The following is a 26,395-nucleotide window of genomic DNA, read 5'->3' as shown; positions in this document are numbered from 1 at the left end:
GCAAGTGTTCCTGAGTTGGGAAAGGAAAAGCCAGGAATGAACAAGACCTTACTATAGTCCAGGAAAAGAAGGCCTTTTAAGAAGGACGCAGTTGAGTATGGCTAAGAGATCAAGGAAAATGAGGAACTGAAGTAGTGAACTTCTGCAAAGTCTGTTTAAGAAGTCCCATGCTCAGTGGGTTAAGCCGCTGCCTTCGGCTCAGGTCATGATCTCAGGGTCCTGGGATCGAGTCCCTCATTGGGCTCTCTGCTCAGCAGGGAGCCTGCTTCCCTCTCTCTCTCTCTGCCTGCCTCTCAGTGTACTTGTGATTTCTGTCAAATAAATAAATAAAATCTTTAAAAAAAAAAAAAAAGAAGTCCCATGCATCCTCTGAATTGTGTCTTTTGCCTGATTGGGAGTGGGTGTGGCTGGGTTAGATCCAGCACGAGCTCCTAGAGACCCCACCTCATTCTAGCAACAACCAGCATGATGTAATAAACAAGACAAGTATAAGATAAACACATTTTTGACAAGGTATTTATTACCACATGCTTTAATATCAGAGAGACTCAAGTGGGCTCACATCAAAAACCATGAAGCATGTATTTCTTCTGCAGTGCTGTAAAGATAGGTATCTGATAAATCTAGGTCTTTAGAACCAAAGCTCTATGAAATGTACTATTGCCTTTATTTAAGATAGACTGTTGAAGGTCCAGGAATCAGCTATTGAAACACCGCAGAACCCCACCCCTGCTGTATCTTTATTTGTGGAAGCAGTATTCTGAAAAATGTCCCATAGAACAGGATGAAAGTCATTTTCTAAGTTGTAATTATAAGGCTTTATTATCAAAACTGATGTTTTCCAAGATAAAAACAGAGCACATAATGATTAATGAACTCAACAGAAAGATTCCAAAATAAAGTTTCTACAAATTTAGTTCCTAAACAACTGTAAATAGATAGTATATGTAGCTTAACAGAATTAAAAATTCTCAAGGCTCTCACAAAGTTACTCTTCATCAAGAATAAAATTCTACATGAATGGGAATTAAATTCAGAAAAAAAATTAGTTAACATAATTGAATGTAATTAATCATTATTAAAATATCAAAACAGAGCAGTACATTTGAGTATATATATGTAGTGCTTTTTAAAGCTCTAGTGAGACACACTTTCAAATGTAGCTAAGCAATGTAGTAATGTATTAGTCACAAATGTAGTTAAGATTATAGAAAAATAAGTTATGGATATGATTGATGAATAAATAAATCGATATACATAAACACGAATATAATTTTCTCATAGGATTTTAGGAAAATATGTGTCATAGTTAATTCTTTCTATATTGTATTTTACTTACAAGTTAAGAACTTAATGAATAATTATTTGGTATTAAATGGTTCAGTAGGACTTACCCATATATGCTGTCCTTTATATACATTATTGCATTTTTGAAGATCTATAATTTTCAATAACAAACCTCAAAAGTATTAAATTTCTTCTTCCTTAAATCTTGGATCCTATAATCAGATTAATCTTCCTAAAATTCTTTCATCTTATTAGTGCCACATAAATAATTATTCAGTGGCTCCCATTTTCTACAGAATAAAGTTCAGCTCTTTATTCTGGCATTCAAAATATTCCATGCTTTGACCTCAAACTTTATTTTCAAACCAGGCCATGCTCTTCACTGACTCAGTATTAGCGAAGCTCATTCTAACCCTGAGCTGTGTTCCTCACTTCAATGTTGCACTTTTTCATCTTCAAATCCTATGGTTGGTTGGTTTGCTTGCTCCTTTATTTATTTATTCAGTAGGCTCCACACTCCAGGTGGGGCTTGAACTCAAAACGGTGAAATCAGGAGTCCCATGTTCTACTGACTGAGCCAGCCAGGTACCCCAAACCCTATGATCTTTAAAATGTTCCATTTGACTCCCACTTCCCTTGTGAAAATTTCCCTAATGTTTCTGATGCCTTCCTCTAATCTTATCTTTAACACTCATGCTGGCTTTTAAATAGCCACTCTCATGGACTGTTACCGAACTAGTTCCTGTTTTTAAGACTTGTCTCTTCTCCCAAATGGGAAATTCCTTGATTAGTGCCTATGGTGCCTAGCACAATCCTGAGTATATAATAAGTACATGCTAGTATCATCTTAATTACTTCTGACATTTTATTCTTACATTTTTTTCTTTCCATCTCCAGAAACAGCACAACAAAAGCCCAAGCTTACTGCTGCTGTAGTGTGTCATTCTCTTCAGAAGCCAACTGACTTTGCTATTTGCTCCATTTAATGCGTGAACTTCACTGTGCAACTGAAATATATGGAATCTGGAATTTTCTTCAAACCAGGGGCTAACACCTTTAATTTCATCAAGTTTTAAGTAAGTTTCTGTCTTTTCTGATAAATATGTATTTACAGATATTTTCCTTTTATTTTTTTGAAGATTAAAAAATATCATTTGCGAGAGAGAGACAGACAGCACAAACAAGGGGAGAGGAAGAGGAAGAAGGAAAAGCAGACTCCCTGCTGAGCTGGGAGCCTGACATGGAGCTCAATACCAGGAGCTGGAGATCATGATCTGAAGTGAACGAAGGCAGATGCTTAACCATCTGAGCCACCCAGGCACCCCAGATTTTTTTTCCTTTTAATGGACTATTTTGGATGTTCAATCAATTTCTCTGACATTATAGAGTTTTAAAATAACTGCTAAGTTTTTCCTTCCACTGATTGTGATTTTTTTTTTTCCTTTTTCCTGTCCTTTCTAACTGAGCAAAGGGAAGGGGGTATAGAAGTGGTAGGATATACGCTTTTTAAAAGCCCACACTGGGCTGGGTGTAGAAAAGCATAAATTATGGTCCTAACTTCCTCTACTGCACAGACAGCTTTGCTCTGCTTAAAATTGTTATGCTGGAGCTTCACATCTACAAATCCAAGGCAGCTATAATCCCAAACCAGCATGGTTCTCTTCCACCATGTAACTGTAGCGACCATTTATTAATCACCTCCTATATGTCAGATACAATGTTGATTACTTCATCTCTCACATAATTATCATAAATAAGGGAATCATGATTCTCATTTTACAGAAGAGAAAACTGAGGCTTAGAGATGTTAAGTAATTGGAACAACTAGTAAGTGGCACCGCTGAAGTTTGGATGCAGAACGAATTCTAAAGTCTCTGCTGTTTTCACTACATCTTGCAATATTGGTACCGTGTATTGCCAGGAATTCTACTTGGGGAATATTGGGGCTTGTACTGATGACCTTGTTGGCTATTGGGAAGGACAGAATAATAATAAAATATTTCAACGTGTTTGAGGAGGCTCACCAGCACTCCTCTCCTGCATACATTTGCTCCAATCTTATTTAGTTGTTCCCACTCCGACAATTTACATTACAGTTTACACCAAATTTGGCACTGTCCCTTTTGTAATGGAATATCTGATCCCATGTCTTGGTAGGTAGAAGGAGAGCTGGCAGTTTTTACCTTTGTTAAGGAACAAGACAAAAACAATAGAATGAAATCAACATAGCAATATAAGAATATATATACATGTATTTCTTATGTATTTTAGAATTTCTGCCTGTAATAGACCACAGAAGACAAACTTAAATAAGACTACGTATTCTTCTTGTTCTGACAGATGAATTTGAATTTTCAGCTGTTAGTTTACTTATTTGAAAAAGTCAATAGAAGGAAATTCCAGTGTGACAAGAATTTTGACAGTCCCTCAATATTATCTCTAACGAAATCTAGTTACATGGTGAACTTTCAGGAAGGATGTAGCTGTGGATGTAGGTTTCAATCGGGCCATTACTCTTACTTTAGTTATACTGTATGTGGCAATTCCCATTGCTGTTTTATTAGGGCCATGGGAGGGGAGAGGCTATTCTATATTTTTCTACACTTGAGAGTTTACCATATAATGTTCTCTTGGTAATCTAAAAGTCTAAAGGTTTCTATGCTGATTTAACCAATGTTTTACATTGAGTTGGCCAGAAGTTTATTAATAAGTATTTGCCACCAAACAGCTCTAACTATATAAATATGTATTACATAATTACATTAAGGATACTTTGTGTTTATGAGTCAATAACCTTTCACTGTTGCATCATTTTTACTATTAGGTATTTAAAATGCTTTTATAAATCAGACTTTTTTGGTTTGTTTAAAAATATACTAATTTTTAGTAGGCTACTGGGATGCAGTTTTCAATGGCGTTGACAGTTATGGTGCTATAGAAAGAACCTATACCTGGAATCTAACTTTATAGAGTCTAGGCTCTGCCTCTTGATTTTTATCTTGAACAAATCACTTCATTTATTTACTCATCTACAGGAAGGGGATCATAATTCCCATCCCACAGTGTTTTTTATGAAGACTATTTGGCATATAGGAGCTGTTCTACAGAGGCAAAATTGGGTTTAAGGGACAGCAGCATGGCAAGGAACTTTACTCAGGGGGAATTGGGGAGGGGCTTTTTATGGAGTTTGAACTAAACATTATTAGTCACAGAGCCCAAGTACTATGTATGGTAGGCCTAGAATACCTCTCCCTGAAATTCTACTTCCAAAGACTAGATTTCCCCACTGGGGGTGAACCCAAGCCCCGGGGTATGTTTTGTGATTTTTCTCCTTGTTGCCCTTTCCCCAAGACTGGACATTTTGGAGAATCCATTCCTTCATCTTTGTATCCTCCTGGGAACCAAACAGATCATTAGTGTAAGTGCTTAATGTGCTCAATATTAGACAAAGTCCCCATACAGATCAGTGAGTCAGATTGGCAACTGAATAACCATTAGCAATATTTAAGTTACAGCCAACTTTAAGTTCTTTCTGTAAGGACCTATTTAGCCAGAGCACTTCCATCCAGTTAAACAATAATTTTGTTGTTTAAAACTTAAACTGTCCCTAACTCCCTTCCCCTAGGCGACTGCCTTAAAAACAGGTCCGGGAAAACGGTCCCAGGTAACAAAGCCCAAATACAAGGGTGGATCAGGCCAGGTGGAGACACAGGATTATTGCGGGGATCAGTTGGGGGGTGCATACTGTCTCCCTAATTACCAAGGAGTATGGGCCCTACCCTTTGGGTACCTTTTGGGCGCCAATTCTGACCAAAGTAGGCTGGTTCAGATATCTACTAGGGTAAATGGTAATTCAGTTGGTCACTTATATGTGACCTAACATGACTGCAGCTTTCTCTGTGTTACAATTTCATTGGCCACCTGTGCGGGCCAGGCCCAACCACATGGTCTTTGCCGGGAAAAGCTAGTCTGTGAAGCAGAGAGAGGTCGTCCTCTCTGTTAGAGGCGTGGCCCCAAACCTTTGGTTTGATTGATGCTTGGCTTGAAATCAAGCTTTGCTTGACCTTCGCTTTGTATCAGTCTCGCTCTTTTAATCACGGACCCATTATTGGGGGACCTAACACTTCCTTCTCTCCAAAGGAAAGAACAGTGGTGTTTTTCCTAAAAGAAAATCTTAAATTGAATTGGGTCGGTAGCATTCAGCCTAAAGCCTCCAAAGAAATTAGATGCAAGGTTGGGGAGGAGGATAATTAACCTTACTTTGCGCTCTGGTAGGAGCCCTTAACTAGAGCCTGGGCGTTGGTCCCAAGAGGAATGGCCATCCCACCCAACCCGAGTTGTGGGGTGTCAGGCAGAAAGCTGTCTCCATCCCTCCAAGCCACTGTGGCTGGGTTTCAGGTCTTGAGAGATGCAGATGAAGTGGTGTGAAGGGTTGGGCTTTTTTTTTTGTTCCTAAAAATGCAACGAACAAAAAAAAAAGTACAACAATCCAAACCCAACCATCTTGTTGCGCGCCAGCCTTCTTCCCGGGTGGCGCCGCCTCTGGTTGCCCGCGCTCCGTCAGGCACAGCGCCCGCGTCCTAGCGAACGCCGTCAGGCGCCCAGCGGCCGGGCTCCGCCGGATCCGGTACCGCGCTCTGCGCCGCCCCTCTGCAAGGGAGAAAACCAAGCAGCCCGGGACCCTCCCCCCTTCCAGCCGCACCGCGGGCGGCGCCGGTTATTGGTGACGGTTGTTGACACCGGAAGGACTCCCGCCTCACCTCACCCACTGCCCCTCCCCACTCCCACCCCCACCGCGGGGAAAGGCGAAACTCGGGAGACGGAACAAAGGCGAAGCCCGGCCGAGGAGGCGGGCCGAGGTGCCGGGAGGGGAGGGCGCTGGGGCGGGGCACGGCTTGCACCGCGAGTCCATTTTGCAGCCGTGCCCAGCCGGTAGCGCGTGCTCCCCGCGGGTGGAGGACAGACGACCGCAGGGCTCCAGGCGGGGCCCCCGAGGTCCGAGATAAGTACCCGCCGGGTCCCTCTCAGGGAAGGGGGGGTGATCCTCGGGGCTGCTGCGAGGATGGGGACTTGCCCTGGCAGGACAGCGACCTGCGTGGGTGGGGGGCTGGCGGAGAGCTCAGTGTGAGCTCCACTCCCAGATGCACGGCGGAAGCCAGCTGGGCACTGGAAGAGGCGTGAATTGCAGCGGCGTGCAGGGGGCGTCCGCCTGGCCGGTGTAGCGTGTCTGTGCTCCAGAAAACCTGCTCCGCTACCGATTACACCCGGCTTCACGGCCAGAGCCTCGAAATCGCCTACGAAAGAAAAGGCGACCATGAATCCTAAATCGGAGCGCTCAGCCACTTTCTGGCACCGAATCTGGGGAGGTGCCTTGGCGTCGCGGGAGGGCGCCCTAACCGGGAAGCTCCTTAGTACTGCACAAAGATCTCCAGCCATGCTCCTGGCTTTTTCACCAGGTCCTACCTAGCACGCTGGCTTTATCTGTGGGGGACGACTGAAAAAATTGAGGATCAAGACTAAGGGTCCTGTGTAAATTAATGCATACTACTGTCTTCTTTGTTCTTTCTTTGCAGTAGTCTCGATTGTCGATCAAAACGTGAGAAAAAAACCCAAACCTGATTGCTTTGTCCTGGGAAATAGTGACCCTGACGAATACACCTGCTCGCAGGGGACAGAGGTAAACTACAATACTTCTCCCTACATTAAAAAAAACCAAAAAAGCACCCAGTTTTTTTAAGGCCGAGAACCATGCAAAATTCAACTAAGTGTAGAATAACCATGCAAAATTCAACTGTGTTCGGTCCTCATGGGTGGTCTCTGTCCTTTTCATATTTTTTCAAAACTCAGAAGAATAGATTGAGTATTTGGAAAATTTTTATGTAGCAGTTATTCTACAAATATTGCAGTACACAGATTTATAATGAGAAGGAAAAGAGATGCCTCGGTAGCATTTTTTTTTTTTAAGATTGTATTTATTTATTTGACAGAGATCACAAGTAGGCTGAGAGACAGGCAGAGAGAGAGGAGGAAGCAGGCTCCCCGCCTAGCAGAGAGGCCAATGCGGGGCTAGATCCTAGGACCCCGTGAACGTGACCTGAGCCAAAAGCAGAGGCTTGAACCCACTGAGCCACCTAGGCGCCAAAAAAACAAAAAAGTTGTTTTTTTTCCCTTCTCCCCTACCATGCTGCTAGGACTTGTACAAATACTGAGTTTTCTAACTCTAGAGACTTTTATACAATAGGTATTTTAAAAGCAGAATTTCATTTACATAGCCACTCCTGGTAGAACTTGATGGAGCAGTTGATTAACTGGTTGTATTTCTGTCTTACGCAATGAGAAGAGACATTTCTTAAGGCTCTCTTTTTCTTAAAAACACCTTCTTCTTTGCACTAGCTGAGATACTAAGCCTCCCTGGTAAGTTGTTACATAACACCAGGTTATTCTTTCCATTCTGTACATTTATATACCGGGTCTTAACTTGTAATTATGGTTACCTGGTCTTAACTTGTACCACAGCTATGTTCAGATATGCCCATTTCTGGGAAAGTGCTTTGTATGTGGTATCCTATATAATGGCTTTAACTTTTCATGAAATTGTAGTTCAAGAGTCCAGTTCTTTCAGGACCTTTCTTGGTTAATATACTCATGCTCTAAAATAACACTTTAAATGTGAACTTGCATTTTGTGTATTTGTTCACAACTGTAATCCATCCATCTTATATTTATATAGTTTAGCAATTTACAAAACTGGCACTCATTACTTAATCTTCTATGATGAGGATGAGGTCGATAATGTAAAAATCCTCATTCTATGGAGGCTAAAACTCTTGCTTAAAGTTAGATATTCAGAGACAGGTTCAGTGCTCTATTTCCTCTACTAGAGAGCCTGTTATAGCCTAGTTTGTAAAAATCATAAAATTTTAGAAGGGATTTAGAGAGCCATGATTAAACTTCTCCATTTTATGAGAACACTGAATTTTTTTTTTTTTTTAAAGATTTTATTTATTTATTTGACAGACAGAGATCACAAGCAGGCAGAGAGGCAGGCAGAGAGAGAGGGGGAAGCAGGCTCCCCGCTGAGCAGAGAGCCCGATGCGGGGCTCGATCCCAGGTCCCTGGGATCATGACCTGAGCCGAAGGCAGAGGCTTTAACCCACTGAGCCACCGAGGCACCCCAAGAGAACACTGAATTTTTGATCCACTTTCTGGATCGTGCTAAAAGCCTAAGAATTGGGAAACTCAGGTCCTATGCCTAGCTTGCTGTGTATAATTGGGAAAGCTCCATTTTTGGAGCAGGGGGGTTCAGTTTTTTCAGTTATAAAGTTAGGTCTTTTCTAGGGAGTCTCTAAGATACTTTTAGACCCAGTACTTTTTTTTTTTTTTAATATTTTATTTATTTATTTGATAGACAGAGATCACAAGTAGGCAGAGAGGCAGGCAGACAGGAAGGGAAGCAGGCTCCCAGCTGAGCACAGAGCCCGATGGGGGGCTCCATCCCAGGACCCTGGGACCATGACCTGAGCTAAAGGCAAAACTTTAACCCACTGGGCCACCCAGGCACCCCTAGACCCAGTACTTCTCTTTTATTCCTACTCCATAACTTTTATTACCATATATTCCCTATACATATTGGTAATCCTAAATACATATTAACTGCCTTAAACTGTTTTATATTTTAATTTTGTTTTTTTTTTTTTAATTCATTTGATAGAGATCACAGGTAGGTAGAGAGGCAGGCAGAGAGAGAGGAAGGAAAGCAGGCTCTTTGCTGAGCAGAGCCCGATGTGGGGCTTGATCCCAGGATCCTGGGATCATGACCTGAGCCAAAAGCAGAGGCTTTAACCCGCTGAGCCACCCAGGCGCCCCAAACTGTTTTATATTTTAAATTTGGGTAGGTATGGTAAAAATGTATGCCTTATTCTTTTTTTTTTTTTTTTTTTTTTTTTAACTAAACTATAAAAGTAGGTTCTGTTGTAAGATCAGGAACTGCATGGAGAAGTAGGGCACTCATACATCATTAGTTAGAGTTCATAAACTGGTATACGTGTTCTTGAGAGAAACCTGGTAATCTTTTCAAGGTCCTAAAATTCTTCTCATTGACATGCCTAACAGTACACTTAAAGGAACCATCTAAGGAAATAATCAGAGCTGTAGACCTTTTCTGCAAGATGTTCATTTAAATGTTATAACCCAAAAAGACTTATAGCCAGTAAGAGCATATCCGTAAGATGGACTATCACATTTTAGAAGAATATGTAACAATAGGTAAAATATATGTAATAAAGTGAAAAATGGTGGATACAAAATAGTGTGAAGCTACCAGTTTTGTTAAAATAGGTATGTACACAAACACAACACACACAAGATTGGAAAAAATAAATAATAATGGTTATTCCTTGCTGATGTGATTATAGGTGATTTCTCCCCTGTATTTTCTGAATTTTCTATACTCACAAGTTACTTTTCTAGTTTAAGAAAAACATAAAAGTTGGTTGCTTGGATAACCTCTCTAACTTCAGTATGGTGTCAACTTTCTGTGTCCTTTTTATAAGGCATTTATCATACCTTTTACAGGAATAATATCTTTATAAATGTGCTATACTTCTGAATTTAGGGCAGGAATTGAGTTTTGGCTTATATTTTTATCTTTTTAAATATCATTAGGTCATTGGATTATTCATTCTTGTTACTCAACAAAAACACTGCCATCTTCATTACCTTGGCCTTGAACTCTGGATACTAGAATGGTACTGAAGAATAGAGTGCTATCCCCACTTCTCATAATAGTTAACCAAATACAGGCATCCTCTGACATACAGAATCCATTAAGCCTTCTATAAAGCAATTTCCTATTAACTTTTAAAAAATAAATTCATTTCCATTATAGATGAAGACATACTACTAAGGAAGAGTTGAACTGCAAATTTTTTGTTAACAGTTTAAATTATTGTTTTTCCTGTGTCATTAGTGCCACAAGTATATTCTACTGCAATAGCCAGGTTCCTCATTGTAACTCTATTAGGAGCTTTTTTATTCACCCTGCATATTTGTGGTATTGAATATGAGCGAGGAGTGCCAACATAGTATATATAATATAGCTAACCTAAAAATTGCTCAAGTTTAGCACAATTGGCTTTCTCCTTGATATATTCTGTAGCCCGTAGCCCACATTTACTTTAGAATGAGATGTATACATAATTCTACACTGAGCAAAAGGACCTTTGTTTAAACTAATTACATTTCCAACAGGCATCTCAGAAGTAAGTTCTTATTAGTTGGTAAGTAGTGCTTATATATATCTACAAAATGCCTCTTTTCCCCTCTACGGTATTATATATAAGTAACCTCAGTTATCTAGATGAATCCAGCTAGCTACCTACCAAATGATAGACTTTGATAGTACTTCTGAAAGCTGGCATTAACCTGAAATACAGATTTAGATGATGGAGACTTTTTATTAGATACCAACCAATAATGATTGCCAAATTTATAGTCGTAAAATAAGAAGTTGTTTTAGGGGTAAAAATTTTCTATCTTAATTAAACTCGCTTGTATTTATTTAGGGGAAAAGAGACCAGACATTTCTGGTTTGACCTTTCCAGAAGTCATTAGTTCCAGCTTAACTGGGACTCTTTCACAGGTAAAGGTAAAGATCTGAATCTGTTTGGTACCAGAGCAGGAAAAAAACTTAGTCTATATATATGTTTTCCTCAAATTCAGACTTACTCAAATGGATTTCCAGTGCCCTAAAATGGGTGGGAGAGAATAGCCTTCAACACCGTGTGGAAATCACACAGACTTCTGTAGGGATTTTTTGTTGCTAAATTAAAAAAATTTTTAAATAACCTCTCCATCCAACATGGGGCTCAAATTTATGATCCTGAGATCAAGGATGCATGCTCTACTGACCAAGCCAGCCAGACATCCTCCCCCAGATTTCTTGACATTTGTGCAGAGGTGGGATAGGGATATCTGATGGAGCTATTGTCCTAAAATCCTATTGACATAATGCTGTGGAATAATAGCTGGGATAATTATCAAGAGACATAAGGGAAAAAAAGGGGGGAAGAAAGATAAGTAAGGTAAAGGGGCAGGTAGGGGATAAGGAAAGAATAGGAGGAAATCAAAAGACTATACACCTTGACATGGGCAGTATGATGAGTTAAGAGAATAAATAAACAAAGGAAAGTCAAGGCAAAATTGTGGTTCAGAAAAGAGAATGAAGGAAAGGAAAAAAAACACTTTTTTTTTTTTTTAAACACATTTTTTTGAGTGGTCTGGATTAAGTAGTAAGGATAATGACCTGGTTTTTATGTTTCCGAGAATGTTACCATAGTCTAAAACGTTTTACTACTAGAAATACCCTAGAAACTACTAATTCTGGGATAATGCCAAAAAACGGAAGTTTCTTACTGTCTTACATTGACATATAAGTAACTTTTATGTTGTGTTTGCAGGAGCTGCATAAGAATTAGACAGGCTATTTTAGACACTCTATCTTCCATAATCCTTTTTTGAGATTCTTCAACTCACTTTATCCTGTTTTGATCATGTAAGTTATGGAACAGTCTCTAAAAGCCAAAATAAAGTGTAATAACACATCGATACAGAACACTTAAATATTTTGTAAATAATTTTCATACATTATTGACTTTCAAAACAATTGTATAATGAGGAGAGAAACTGCAGTATGTCTGTGGTTTGTCAAAGGCCAGTGTCTAAGATCAGATGAGTATGTCAGCCTCACAGACCTGGATTGAGATTCTTTTAATACATTTTTTTATTTTATAAAAGAAAACAATACTGTAGCAGATCAAGCTCTTTAAAGCTTATCATACTTAGCTAATGCTTCTGAAGTTTTGCTTTTTAAGTTCAGTATGGTTTTCTTATAATTGGTCTCCCTTTTTAGTTTTTTCCTAAAGAAGAAAAGAATTTTTTGTGAAAATTTTCAAATATACAGAAAATTTTTAAAATACTACAATAAATATCCTTACATCCTCTATCTAGATTCAGTAACTTGACCCTAAGTTTCAAGAAAGCATTACTAGTGGATCTCATACTAGCAGAATACAGTAAACTACTTGAAAAGAAATTAATATGCTGAGAGGAAATGCTTTAAAGAAAGCAATCCTTTTATTCCAAGCATTGCTTCAGGAAAGATGGATGGCTCCCAGTTTAGTAGAGGTTTGCATAATTTAATTTTGTCTATGAGGTATGTTTCAATATTTGCTATGTAGTTTCTTTTTTTTTTCTTCTTGATTTTTACTTGTTTAACACACAGAAATCATAAGTAGGCAGAGAGGTAGGCAGAGAGCTGTATGTAGGGCTCTATTCCCAGGACCCTGGGATCATGACTTGAGCCAAAGGCAGAGGCTTAACCCTCTGAGCCTCCCAGGCGCCCCTGTTATGTTTCTTATTAGGTATCTACTTTTGAATTCCTGAATCCAGAGAGGCCTCAAAGCAGGATGGAAATTTGATTTAAATCCTTAAGATACAAAGTATTATTAACTTTTCTTTTTGTTCTCTAATGGGATTTGGAAGGAAATAATGGGTAATATCTTGAACAACTTTATATTCTTACTATTAAATTCAATGGCTTAATAGGGAAGTTTGACTAGTTTTTTTTATTAAAATTAACTTTGAGTGAACAAATGAGCACCTTTTGCATTATAGTCTTTGAGTTGATCATTTAAAAGCAAGGGACTTCTAGGAGAGAGAATTCTAATACACATATATAGGTTTTGCTTTTTATTTTAAGACTACTTCCCTTTTTAAGTATTGACTTTTCCATTTTTAATATTCTGGTTATCATGTTTCAATTTTCATTTGTAGAGACTTGTTGCTATATACCCACTCAAGGTAGAAGAGTTTTCATAGTCTTCCTTGAGTGCAGCTATCATGAATATTTGCCTAAAAATAAATCTGTGGTGGTGTTATACAATCATGCATTTTTCAAAACTCACAGAATTGTATACCAAAGAGTGAATTTTATTGTATGTAAATTAAAAGTATATTTAAAAATACACATATGGCAGGAAAATGAGGTTGAAAATGAGAGGTGGTAGATAATTATATATTTGCTACTTGGTTGGTATAAAACTTGGGAAATTTCTAATTAGTGGGTAAAATGGGTTTCTGTGCTTCAAAATTTAGACTTTCTTGGTTTTCAGAAACACATTCAAAGGAAAAAAAGAATCTTGGAAATGTGTTTGCTGTTGTACACTGAACTTGACAGTGCTTAAGTTGAAATTTTATTACTGGAGAGGAATAATTTTGTTTACATAGTTTCTTGACTTCTATACTGGTAAGGAAAATTAGCTATAGAAAAGGGGATATGTACCTTAGTACCTACAAAGAGTATGTTTTATTGACTTCTTCAGATTTTTATGTTAGCCATACTTAAAAAAATTTTTTTATTTTTGTTAACATATAATGTATTATTTGCCCCAGGGGTACAGGTCTGTGAATTGTCAGGCTTACATATTTCACAGCACTCACCATAGCACATATCCTCCCCAATGTCCATAACTCAACCACCGTCTCCATACCCCCGTTAGCCACACTTTAAGAAAAGAATCTCTAAGTTCCTTTATTGCAAAGTATACTCTTCACTTAGTGAGCCTAAAAACCTTATTAGTGACATATTTTCCTTAAAAACTTTTGAGGCAACAAACTTTCTATGGTTTTTTGGATTCGGCTGTTTCAGTTTTCTCTAAAAGTTGGCTGTGGGAGTGGTCACATTAATTTCACAGAGAAAGTTTTGAGTATAAAGAAAAGAAAATGTTTAGCTTTAAAGTCAACAGAAGTAAGAATCTTTAAATTATAAACCAAAATTTGTAAGCTGCATCTGGATCCACCAGAATTTTGATGTAATTTTTATTTTTTAAAAAAGATTTGAGGGGTGCCTGGGTGGTTTAGTCGTTAAGTGCCTGCCTTCGGCTAGGGTCATGATCCCAGCGTCCTGGGATCGAGCCCCACATCGGGCTCCCTGCTCCGAGGGAAGCATGCCTCTCCCTCTCCTGCTTCCCCTGCTTGTATTCCCTCTCTCACTGTCTGTCTCTGTCAAAAATAAAATAAAATAAAAAGATTTGAGAGTGAAAGAATGCTAGAGGAGGGGCAGAGGAGCAGAGGAAGAGGGAGACAAAAAGACTTCCTACTGAGCAAGGATCCTCATGGGGGTCTTGATCTCAGGACTCTTGAGATCATGATCTGAGCAGAAATCAAGGGTCAGTTGCTTAAGCAACTGAACCACCCAGGTGGCCCTTGATGCAGATTTTTAGAAAAGGGGCTTTCTAAGTGGTTTTTTTGCTCTTTTCCTCTGATTAATTTTCAGAGCTATAAGGTGATTATGGCTTTGGGATGACTGTTTACTAATAAATTTTTCTATGTATGACATTTTCCTGTTTATTTTTTCATACTTGATTGCCTTGAAATTCTTTCTGGCCCCTATTGCAGTATCTTTTTTAGTTTTCCTCAAAGTTTCTGTTTGCCTTGGGTGCCCATTTTTTCCCCACTGCATCCCAACCACTTGGTATTCTTTATTTTTCCTCTTATTTATTTAATATGATTGTATAAAATTCTATGGGAATATTAACCTTGCAAGAATGAGTAAATGAGTTTACTTTAGCCCCCTGTTACTTTACTGTTTCTACTTCCTTCTCCAAACTCTATAGTTTTAGCATGGAATTCTTAGGTGAAAGAAGAGAACAGTGGAGATGATAAAAATATAAAACAACTAAGGTAGCAAGATCAGCAAATGTTTTCTTTCTCTGTTCTAGAGTCAGAATTTTAAAATTTTGTTTATTTGACAGAGAGCGAGCAAGCACAAGTACGGGCAGCAGCAGAGGGAGAAGGAGAGGCAGACTCTACTGAGCCGGGAGCCTGATGTGGGGCTTGATACAGGGTTCAATTCCAAGACCCTAGGATCTTGACCTGAGCTGAAGGAAGACACTTAACTAACAGACCCGCCCAGGCATCCCCAGAGGCAGAATGTTTTATAACTGCTTGATAACTCTCTTAGAACACTAACTCCATCCAGTCTGTATAGCCATTCTCCTCCCAATGCTTTTAAAAGGTCTTATGATTTCTTATGTCACAAAAGATTGTTCTGAAAAATAAGCTCATCACATATTTTTGCCTTTTGACATTAAATTTGACAGAATATTCTTTGTTTTAATTCTGCATATAATTTTATTACAATTTATTATACATCTGTCTCTCAAAACTTAATGTAAAGCCCTAAATTAATTATCCTCGCAAACTCAGCTAATTTTTTTTTTTTAAGATTATTTATTTATTTATTTATTTATTTGACAGACATCACAAGTAGGCAGAGAGGCAGGCAGAGAGAGAGAGGAAGGGAAGCAGGCTCCCCGCTGAGCAGAGAGCCCGATGCAGGGTTCGATCCCAGGACCCTGAGATCATGACCTGAGCTGAAGGCAGAGGCTTTAACCCACTGAGCCACCCAGGTGCCCAAACTCAACTAATCTTTTTTTTTTTTTTTAATATTTTATTTATTTATTTGATAGAGATCACAAGTAGGCAGAGAGGCAGGCAGAGAGAGAGGGAAGAAGCAGCCTCCCTGCCGAGCAGAGAGCCCGATGTGGGGCTCGATCCCAGGACCCTGAGATCATGACCCGAGCCGAAGGCAGAGGCTTTAACCCACTGAGCCACCCAGGCGCCCCTCAACTAATCTTTTAAATACAATTTATCTTCTAGATTATAGCTCTGATTGTGACTTAAAATTACTGCTAAAATTTATTTACTTATTTTTCATTATAAGATGATCTGTAGATTATTAGACCCTCTTTTATTTATTAGTTTGGTGGTAATGTGACATAATTTTGTTCCTTAGTAAGCTGAATGAGGATACAGCACTATATTTGGATTTAAAACTTTAAAGATAGAAGTTTTAATATGTACATTTAAAAACAATAAATGAGCTGAAAAGTGGTATCTAGATCAGGAATCTCAAATATTTTTTTGTCTCTGGATGACTATACTCTTTAAAAACTGAGAATCCATATATATAGATAGATAGATATAGATAAACCTATTACATGTAACATAATTTGTGAAAAATAACATTTTCAAAAGTTGTGAGAAGAGTGGCATTGCTTTACATATTTATGGATCTCTTTAATGAATTGTTATTAATAGATTATAACGAGTCTTTTATCTGTCCCTGCATTACACCTGTTAAAATAAGTTATTTTGGTTGAAATATACAAAGATCATATTTGGCCTTACACAGATAGTATAAGGCCAAATATTGGTGTTGGTAAAGGGAAGAATATTTTAATAGCCCTTTCTGATAATTGTGGATCTTCTTTGATACTATACCAAGACTCAAAAGTGGTAATTTCTTAAAAAGTTGCAATATGAATCTGAAATCATATTATTGAAGGTGTTGGTCTTTTTATCTTTTACCTGATTTTTATGATTTGTAACATGCGTTGATGATCTGAACTAATTAGTTAATTGTGTAATGCAGATCTCCAAATGTTAAAATTTTATTATACAGTAATGGCCCCCCTAAAAGAGTAAAAGCCCACACTTGTTAAATTTACCACTTATTTCATTAGAAAATAATTAATGGGAAGTAAGCACTTACGTGGCAAAATGTTTTCCAAAATTCTAACTTTCATTCAAAAACTTAACTTTTATCATTGGCCAGAAATACCATGTTTCCCTTGAAGTGAAGGGCTTATTTTGTTCATTTCTGAGTAGATGTCTGCTTTACCTAAGTCTAAATAGCCTGTATGTCACTTATTTTTCAAATAAAATTGTGTTCCATAAAAAAAAGCAGCTGGTTCAGATTGTGACTCAATCATGAAAGTGCTTTTTCTCCAGACAATATCTGTTGGGTAGAGCAGAAATGCTTTACTTCCTTTTTTGTCACTGAAAATATTGAAAAGGTATGTAGACACTAATCAGGATTTAATAAAATGAGTAATTTTGGTGCTTCATAAAGATCATTCTTAAATAAAGCTGGCTACTCCCACCCATACCATGGGTGTGTGGTAATGAAGAGTACAATAACTGGTAGTACAGTTTGGTACTGCCTTTTACCTTGTTTGATTTCCACTAAGCCTCCAGCAGTGTCTACTCACCATTACTTTTATAGTACAATTGTCAACATGGTGCCAAAAGCAAATATCATCTCAGTATTATTGTGAAAAAAGTATTGACCTTCACAAATGACTTGAACAGAGTCTTAGGAACACCAGATTTCTGCTCACATTTTGAGAATTGATGCACATTAGACAGTTGTGGTGGTATAAAAGAAAACGTCATTTAATTCTCTGAAGGATGAATTGCAACTCTCATGTTTTTACTTACAATTTAAGTAATTATAATCTTGCCTCTGAAATAGAAAAATTTGCCAAATTTTAATAAAAGCCTGCACGAGATGCATGCTTGAATTTATATTTCTGTGCTTCTTTCTTTTAAATAGCATACCATTTTATAATTGTGGGCCCAGATTAAAGAGCTCATTCTATTCAGACACTGAGTAGCTTTGTTTCTGACAGCTAGTAGTCAGCTTTCTGTTTTAAAACAATCAGTTGGGTCCTGCTGGCTTAACTTGCAGTTGTCCTAGACCTAACCCTATCTCAGCCAAAGACTGTTGTTGGAAAGCCCACACAAAGGCCTTGTGTACAGGGAGTCCTGCTAATAAGGAGTGTGTTCTAGTCCCAGCAGATTAAATCTGCTTTGGTGTGCATTCCCTTCCCAAATTTCTCACTCATTTTCCTTTGTTTGCCTGGTTATTTCTGTGAGAGATCATTTTTTAATGCTTCTGAAGATGGTTTCTTCTGATTATTACATAGTCTGAGTGGAGGGGATTACTGGAGTAAAATATTTCTTTCTCTGTGGTAGGATGTGATGGAGCTGCTTGAAGAAGATCTCACATGCCCAATTTGTTGCAGTCTGTTTGATGATCCTCGAGTTTTGCCCTGCTCACACAACTTTTGCAAAAAATGCTTAGAAGGGATCTTAGAGGGGACTGTGCGGAATTCCCTGTGGAGATCCTCTCCATTCAAGTGCCCTACATGCCGTAAGGAAACTTCAGCTACTGGAGTTAATAGCCTTCAGGTTAATTACTCCCTGAAGGGTATTGTGGAGAAGTATAACAAGATCAAGATCTCTCCCAAAATGCCAGTGTGCAAAGGACACTTAGGGCAGCCTCTCAACATTTTCTGCCTGACTGATATGCAGCTTATTTGTGGGATCTGTGCTACTCGTGGTGACCACACCAAGCATGTCTTCTGTTCTATTGAAGATGCCTATGCTCAGGAAAGAGATGCCTTTGAGTCCCTCTTCCAGAGCTTTGAGACCTGGCGTCGAGGAGATGCTCTTTCTCGCTTGGATACCCTGGAAACTAGCAAAAGGAAATCTCTACAGTTACTGACTAAAGATTCAGATAAAGTAAAGGAGTTTTTTGAGAAGTTACAACATACATTAGACCAAAAAAAGAATGAAATCCTGTCTGACTTTGAGACCATGAAACTTGCAGTTATGCAAGCCTATGACCCAGAGATCAACAAACTCAACACCATCTTGCAGGAACAACGAATGGCCTTTAACATTGCTGAGGCTTTCAAAGATGTGTCAGAACCCATCATATTTCTGCAACAAATGCAGGAGTTCAGAGAGAAAATAAAAGTAATCAAGGAAACTCCTTTACCTCCTTCTAATTTGCCCACAAGCCCTTTAATGAAGAACTTTGATACCAGTCAGTGGGAAGACATAAAATTAGTAGATGTGGATAAACTTTCTTTGCCTCAAGACACTGGTACATTCATTAGCAAGATTCCCTGGAGCTTTTATCAGTTATTTGTGGTAGTCATTCTGTTTAGCCTTCTTATTTTCTTTGGTCCCACTATATTCCTAGAAGGGTCTTTATTTGATGAATTCACAAGTTGGAAAGACCATCTCTCAAACTTCAGTTCCTATCTGACTAAATCAGCTGATTTTGTAGAGGAATCAATGTTTTACTGGGAACAGGTGATGGATGGGTTTTTCATTTTCAGTGAAAGATTTAAGAATTTTACTTTGGTGGTGCTGAACAATGTGGCAGAATTTGTGTGCAAATATAAACTATTATAAAATCTGTTGCAAGTGTATAGTTCTCTGTCTTTTATTAGAAATTTGTTAAAGAGCTGAGTGGTAGTTAATATTTGGTCAAGATTTCAGTCAGGTATTTTCCTGCAAAAGTATTCGTTTCAAAAATAATGTCTTCTACATGTTGTTCATGTAGCAAAAAGATAAATGTGAGATTTAATAGTAAGTCCTGAAACTTCTTCCCTTTTTAAATAGTGCTTTTGTAATACGCCTCCTACCCCCAGTATTGGTTGTGTTTATGCTATGGAAAAGAAGTGAAAGCACAACATGATCTAATATTGTGTAAATGAGGTAGTGTAACTGATTGTTCATTTAAGCATGTAATAAAGACTATTCTTGTAAAGTAACTTTTTTGGAGACGGGACATTCTTTTTAAAAAGGAAAGAAGATATGGGTGAATTGGACTTCAGATTTTTCTAGATTTGAATTTCTAAATTTTACTTTTTTGTTAAAATGTAAATTTAAGGTGAACAAAAAGTGGCATTTTTCTTCTATTAAGTTTACATTTTTAGGAGGGTGGAGATTTCCGCTTGCCTTTTTCCTCCTTTGGTTTTGTGAATTTATCACCAAAGGAATTCAAAGGAAATGTTAGGTGGCTGTGCAAGCAAAGGTGTAGGTAAAAAAAAAAAAAAAAAAAAGCCCAACACATGGCAAGAACAGGAAGTGGGAAAGTCTTTTTACTGGCAGCTAAGTGTTATGCCATTCCAAAGTATCATGGCAACTGTACAACCAAACCAATCCACCATTTAACATCTTTTCAAAGAGAAGTAAGATTAATTTGACAATAGATGGAACAATCTTTCAGCTATTATAAGGTACAAAGTAATCAGCTAAAAACATATTTGTTAACTAACTAGGATTTAAATAAAAATAAAAAGATAGCAATACATACATACATACACTACTGGGGGGGGGGCTTTAAAACCCTTATGTTCACATGAGATAAAGATGTACTACCTCCCACAGTTTTTTTGTTTGTTTATTTGTAAATTTATTTGAGAGCGATAGAGCAAGAGCAAGGAGGAGAGGCAGAGGGAAAAGGAGACTGCTAAGTAGGCAGCCTGATGTAGGGCTCAATCCCAGGACCCTGGGATCATGATTTGAGCTGAAGGCTGATGCTTAATGGACTGAGCCACCCAGGTGCCTCCTACCTCGCATAGATTAAAAATACTTCATGTACTCATCTTGCTTAGAATCCAGATGAAAACAAGAAGTGATCTTATCTTAGAACTGCTCTCTAGTCCCCTATTTCTGTCATGGAACAAGATATTCCTTAGAAAGCCAAGAGTGTCACCCTGTTCTTTAATTTGTTTGAGAGGAAGCAACTAAATTTAAAGTACAAAAGAATCCACCAGTGGGGGGCACCTGGGTGGCTCAGTGGGTTAAGCCTCTGCCTTTGGCTCAGGTCATGATCTCAGGGTCCTGGGATGGAGCCCCACATCGGGCTTTCTGCTCAGTGGGGAGCCTGCTTCCCCCTCTCTCTCTGCCTCTCTGCCTACTTGTGATTTCTCTCTGTCAAATAAATAAACAAAATCTTAAAAAAAAAAAAAAAAAAAAAGAATCCAGCAATGGGAGTAAGTCAAATTAAGCTGCTAGTTGAGGTAATGGCTGTCTCATCCATAACTGATAATTAATGATTTAGCCACTAAATTGCTAAAGGGTTTATAAATTACAATAATATTTCTCTGCAAATCTTCTGCCATGACAACTTATAGATAAGAGATCTGGGGAAAGGGGAATGCTTTTCTGCTCAGCATTTTTTTTTTTTTGAAGGTTTTTAAAATCTTTAAATCTTTTTTAAAAGATTATTTGAGAGAGAGGGAGCAAGAGAGAAAGAGCATGAGCAGGGGAAGGGGCAGAGGGAGAAGGAGAAGCAGACTTCCCACTGAGCAGGAAGCCCAATGTGGGGCTCCATCCCAGGACCCCTGGATTGTGACCTGAGCTGAAGGCAGACATTTAACCCACTGAGCCACCCAGGCATCACTCCCAGTACTTTTTTTTAAAATAGAGATTTACAATAGGTTTTCATGGATAATTTTTTTTTTTTAAAGATTTTACTTATTTGACAGATCACAAGTAGGCAGAAAGGCAGGCAAGGGAGAGGAGGAAGCAGGCTCCCTGCCTAGCAGAGAGCCTGATGCGGGGCTTGATCCCAGGACCCTGATTAGGACCTGAGCCGAAGGCGGAAGCTTCAACCCACTGAGCCACCCAGGTGCCCCCATGGATAATTTTTTTTTTAAATGGGATACAGGAAAGGGATCTAGTTGACATCTATCCTTAGAAATATTAGCCGTTTTTTTTAAACAATCCAGTTCCTCATCTGTTGCTTTTTCATTTTGTATACTGCAAGTTCCCAAGCAACTCAAATTTGCAAACACAGCTATGGATACAATATTTGCTTTAGTTATATGGGATTCTAGTTCTCTTTTGTTATTTTCCCCACCCATTCATTTCTTAATCATATATAACTAGCTATGGCTAGAGGTTGATTTGCAAGTTCCTAAGTCTGTAACCTCTAGTTTGAAGCAAGAAAAGGATGAGTAGTCAGGAACTGGTCACTTTGAATGTGGGAGGGAAGATATTCACAACAAAGTTTTCTACCATAAAGCAGTTTCCTGCTTCTCGGTTGACACGAATGATAGATGGCAGAGACCAAGAATTTAAGATGATTGGTGGCCAGATTTTTGTGGACAGAGATGGTGTTCTATTTAGTTTCATCTTGGATTTTTTGAGAACTCACCAGCTCTTATTACCCACCGACTTTTCAGACCATCTTAGGCTTCAGAGAGAGGCTCTTTTCTATGAACTGGATCCTCTGGTTGATCTCTTAAACCAAGAACACCTGCTACAGCCAAGACCTGCTCTTGTGGAGGTGCATTTCCAAAGCCAAAACACTCAAGCATTTTTCAGAGTGTTTGGCTCTTGCAGCAAAACAATTGAGATGCTAACTGGGAGGATTACAATGTTTATAGAGCAACCTTCAGCACTGACCTGGAGTAGTAACTCCTTCCCTCCTCAGATGACCTTACTTCCACTGCCTCCACAAAGACCTTCTCACCATGACCTGGTTTTCCAATGTGGCTCGGACAGCGCTACTGATAACCAAACTGGAGTCAGGTATTTTGTACTTTGAAGTATCTCTCTTCTAATATCAGTTCCTGATGTTTCCCCTCAAAACTGCAAGTTTCTCAAGGTTGAAACTTTTCTTGGAAAAAATTATTACTCAAATGTTTTGGAGGTAATAAATAGAGTTGGGTAGAATGATCAGATAATTATTGGGCTATTTTTCAGAGGGAAAGAGGGTATTGTTACTATGTAGGACAATAGGAATAAACCAAGACTGTCCAGGAAAAATTGGAACCATGGTCATTCAAGTTTTAAGAGGAAATAATTTTATAGATTATGTTCCTTTGTTAGTGAATTTGGTTTAAGACAGACAACGCCTTTTTTTCCCCCAGAAGATTCTTTTAGTGGCTGGCCTATAGGAAAGTCTCAGTAGTTTCTCTTGATTTCCTTACACTCTACATATATTTGTTCTTTTAGTCCTTATCATTTGGCTACTGATTTTCCTCCGTCTCACTTTACTTTTAAACACCATTATGGCAGATATATCCCATAGCAAATTTGGTATCCATTACATCTTTGGCACTCTGAGACAACTCAAAATATTGGGATAGGCTGTCAGTATGTAGCTCCTGAGTCAATTATTCACTTTCTCCCCCTGTTGTTCTTGGCTGAACACTAAGGCTGATTTCTACTCTGCTGTCAGGAATACTTTTTTTTCTTCTTAAAAATGTCTTAATGTTTTAGTAACTGTCCCACCATTGCTTTAGTAACTGAAAGCTGGCTTTAATTTTCAGGAGGAAAAAAAGTAGTCTGCATATGGTCTTTACTGATACTACTTAAAAAAAATTTTTTTTTTTTTTTTTTTTTTTGTGGGGGAGAAAAGGTACACATAGTTTAGGATATTTTCTTGACTTTAGCAGTTATCATCAGGAACTATCAATGTTTGCCTCTCCCACAACACACTCCTTTGTTCTACTTACCAACTGAAGAACACTGGGCAATATGACAATTCTTCAGTTAGTACACTTAATAATTTCCTGCCCTCCCAAGAAAGGTTGAAATATCACTTTGGGAAAAGGGAGCTAGTTAAATTAATAGGTTGATTGTGAAGAAAAATTAAAAGAGAACTTAATTTATCTCAGAGTGTTTTGTTGTTGTTGTTGTTTTTTAAAAGATTTTATTTGTTTATTTGACAGAGAGAGAGAGAGAGAGATCACAAGAAGGCAGAGAAGTAGGCAGAAAGAGAGGGGGAAAAGCAGGCTCTCTGGTGAGCAGAGAGCCTGCCTCGGGGCTCAATCCCAGGACCCTGAGATCATGCCCTGAGCCGAAAGCAAAGGCTTAACCCACTGATCCACCCAGGTGCCCCTCGAAATCAAATAAACAAATGCTGAGAGGACTCAAAGACATAAAAATATGTGTAAACCTGGTGATTCACAAACCTGTACCCTGGGGGATAAAAATATATGTTTATAAAAAATAAAAAATTATTAAAAAAATAACCTTGATAATATTTAAAAGGGTAATACAGCTATATCAATGTGGACATGTTATGCTGACATTATTAAAACTAACATACAGCCAATCTGAAAAGTTCAGGTTGGTTTTTTTCTTGAACTGTGCATATTGGTTCTATAGAATTTCCTAGGAAATATAAAATTTTGTCATTTTTGACTCCTGAGGCCTTTTGACCCTGTACTTTACTCTTTAACAATGGATAGTTACTGAGTAAAAATTGACAATAAAATAGACATTTTTTTATCTGCAAAATTGTACCTGAAAAAATGCATTTGATAGAAATAAGTTACAAAAGTAAAATTCTTGTAATGTCAGTGTTTATAATGGGTAGAATTAGATCTAGGGGGAAACTAAATGTATTAAAATATTCATTAAAATGATTGAATCAATTCATTTAATTAAGATGATTAAGATAACATTAAGTAAATTGAAATGAAATTAGAAATAGTTAAATTATATTAAAAAATTAAGCTAATTTGTTTGGACAAATTGCTCCAGAAAGTAATTTCTCAATGAAAATTCATCAGTATTGGTTATATTCCTAAATGTGGATTTAAGTGATTTTGGAGATCACACGAAGGTCTCTATTTTCAGTACCCTGTAATTACTAATTTGGATTTATAAAGGAAGTCTCAAAAAAACTGATCAAAAATGGTATAATAACTTTATTTGAGGTTTTAAATCAAATTGGTATGTTTAATTTTGCTAGTTACTAAGGGAATGCTTTATAATCAAACATCTGTTCTGTGTCCTAGGTATGTTTCTATAAAACCAGATAACCGAAAATTGGCCAACGGAACTAATGTCCTCGGCTTACTAATCGACACTTTATTAATGGAAGGCTTCCACGTAGTCAGCACTAGAACATTATCTTCTGAAGACAAAAGTGAATGCTATAGCTTCGAAAGGATAAAAAGGCCTGAAGCTCTCACCATGAACAAAACACTGAAATCAGAGATTACCATCACGTCAGAGCAATCTCAGAAAAAGAAATGAAGTTCTCTGTTCTTTTTTAGAGTAAAGAGAAATTGCCATTTTCTTGTTTGGAAATTCCATATTTATGGCATGTGTGTTAGTCATATACATACTCATCCTTACTTGGTCTTATCTCCTAGTATGCCATCTCGGGCAACTATACCTGAACAGTGCTTATGCCACACTAACTGCTTGCTGCCCTCTAAATAACACTGTCCACTTGGTGCTTTGGCACATGTTCCTTCCACCTTCAATGCCCCTTTCCCTTTCTTTTCTTCATGAAAATAAGCTCTCAAGAGTGGGTTCTGGAATCAGACTGCTTGATTTCAAATCTCAACTTAATCAGTTACTTCCTATATTACTTGGGCAAATTATTTAAGCTCTCTCTGCTTCAACTTCTTAATCTATCAAAATGGGGATCATGTATCTCCTTATAGGATATATGAAAATAAAAGGAGATAATGCAAAGTACTCAGCACACTGTCTGGCACATGGTAGACACTAAGTAACTGTTAGTGACAGTGATGATGATGATGATGAAGATGAAGACTGGGGTTGCCTGGGTAGCTCAGCGGGTTAGGCTGCTGCCTTCAGCTCAGCAGGATCCAGGATCCTCGGATCAAGCCCCGCATTGGGCTCCTTGTTCAGCAGGGAGCCTGCTTCTCTCTCTGCCTCTCCCTGCCACTCTGCCTCTGCCTGCTTGTGTGCGCACGCTCTCTCTCTGACAAATAAATAAATAAAAATCTTAAAGAAAAAAAGGAAAGAAAAAATGAAGACTGGTGGCCTACTTTCAATTGTACCTCTTCTCTGAGGCCTTGTTTTCCTCTTTCCCAGGCATATTAATCAGACCTTTCCTCTGTACAGACTTACATGACATCATAAAAACAAACTTTTTTCACTTGAATGTGAGCTCAGTCAACTCAATAGTTTTAACACTACTGTGTGTAAAGCACTATTAAACATTTGGTGAGAGGAATAAACTGTTACTAATTAGCACCTACATTTGGTGAAAAGCTTCTGAATAACCTCTCCTAACATTTAAAATATCCATATACTATGACTTAGTGATTCCTCTTGTAGGAATTCTTCATATATATATATGTCATTTTGAACCCTAGGATAAACATCTAGAAAAGGAAACATTAAACTCAAAGAGCACCAAACACACAGCAAGCTTAAAAACCTGCATGGAAGCAGTTGAGTACCTTTTTAAAAAGTACAATTAATTCGTTCAAAGATATGTTAAACATCTGTTAGACATCATAGTAGGTTTTCAGGATTAAATGAGTAAGACAAAAATTCTTATCCTCAAAGAGCTCATATTCAAGAGAGAAAGTACATCGTCATAATAGCAAAAGATAAGAAATAAACTCAGTTCATCAATGGGAATGGGTAAATTATGATCCACACAATGAAATACTATGTAGCC

At 38.0% G+C, this 26,395-nt stretch overlaps 3 protein-coding genes across 10 annotated transcripts in view; 2 read left to right on the top strand and 1 right to left on the bottom strand.

The window, feature by feature from the left end:
- Positions 1-794: 794 nt before the first annotated feature.
- LOC309849226 (uncharacterized protein) overlaps positions 795-26,395 on the bottom strand; it is a 125,332-nt gene continuing 99,731 nt past the window's right edge. For all 7 annotated transcript variants that reach the window (XR_014303550.1, XR_014303551.1, XR_014303574.1 and 4 more), the window contains one exon: positions 795-6,581. The gene's annotated coding sequence lies outside the window, so the exon portion shown is untranslated. The remainder of the gene's footprint in view (positions 6,582-26,395) is intronic.
- On the top strand, positions 2,272-19,757 carry TRIM13 (tripartite motif containing 13). 2 transcript variants are annotated; one of them, XM_082701545.1, is made up of 3 exons: positions 2,272-2,363; positions 6,861-6,964; positions 18,166-19,757. In XM_082701545.1, the coding sequence occupies exon 3, from the start codon at positions 18,172-18,174 to the stop codon at positions 19,393-19,395; it is 1,224 nt and encodes a 407-aa protein (XP_082557671.1). In that variant the 5' UTR covers positions 2,272-2,363; positions 6,861-6,964; positions 18,166-18,171; the 3' UTR covers positions 19,396-19,757. The 2 variants fall into 2 exon arrangements, with proteins under 2 accessions (XP_082557671.1, XP_082557672.1); XM_082701546.1 differs by lacking the exon at positions 2,272-2,363 and adding an exon at positions 6,161-6,282.
- Positions 19,863-25,029, top strand: KCNRG (potassium channel regulator). The gene is made up of 2 exons (XM_082701566.1): positions 19,863-22,527; positions 24,747-25,029. The coding sequence occupies exons 1-2, from the start codon at positions 21,947-21,949 to the stop codon at positions 24,985-24,987; spliced, it is 822 nt and encodes a 273-aa protein (XP_082557692.1). The 5' UTR covers positions 19,863-21,946; the 3' UTR covers positions 24,988-25,029.

Source organism: Mustela nivalis (assembly GCF_964662115.1).
Source record: "Mustela nivalis genome assembly, chromosome: 15".
Taxonomy (NCBI): Eukaryota; Metazoa; Chordata; class Mammalia; order Carnivora; family Mustelidae; genus Mustela; species Mustela nivalis.
The sequence above is the reverse complement of the archived record's forward strand: the minus strand, read 5'-3'. Positions and strand labels throughout refer to the sequence as shown.

What these genes read in the sequence shown, in the direction of transcription:
- TRIM13 (XM_082701545.1), top strand. Translation starts at nt 18,172, where the DNA reads ATGGAGCTGCTTGAAGAAGATCTCACATGCCCAATTTGTTGCAGTCTG.
- KCNRG (XM_082701566.1), top strand. Translation starts at nt 21,947, where the DNA reads ATGAGTAGTCAGGAACTGGTCACTTTGAATGTGGGAGGGAAGATATTC. An exon ending in GATAACCAAACTGGAGTCAG is followed by an intron (nt 22,528 to 24,746) that starts GTATTTTGTACT and finishes TCTGTGTCCTAG; the next exon opens with GTATGTTTCTATAAAACCAG.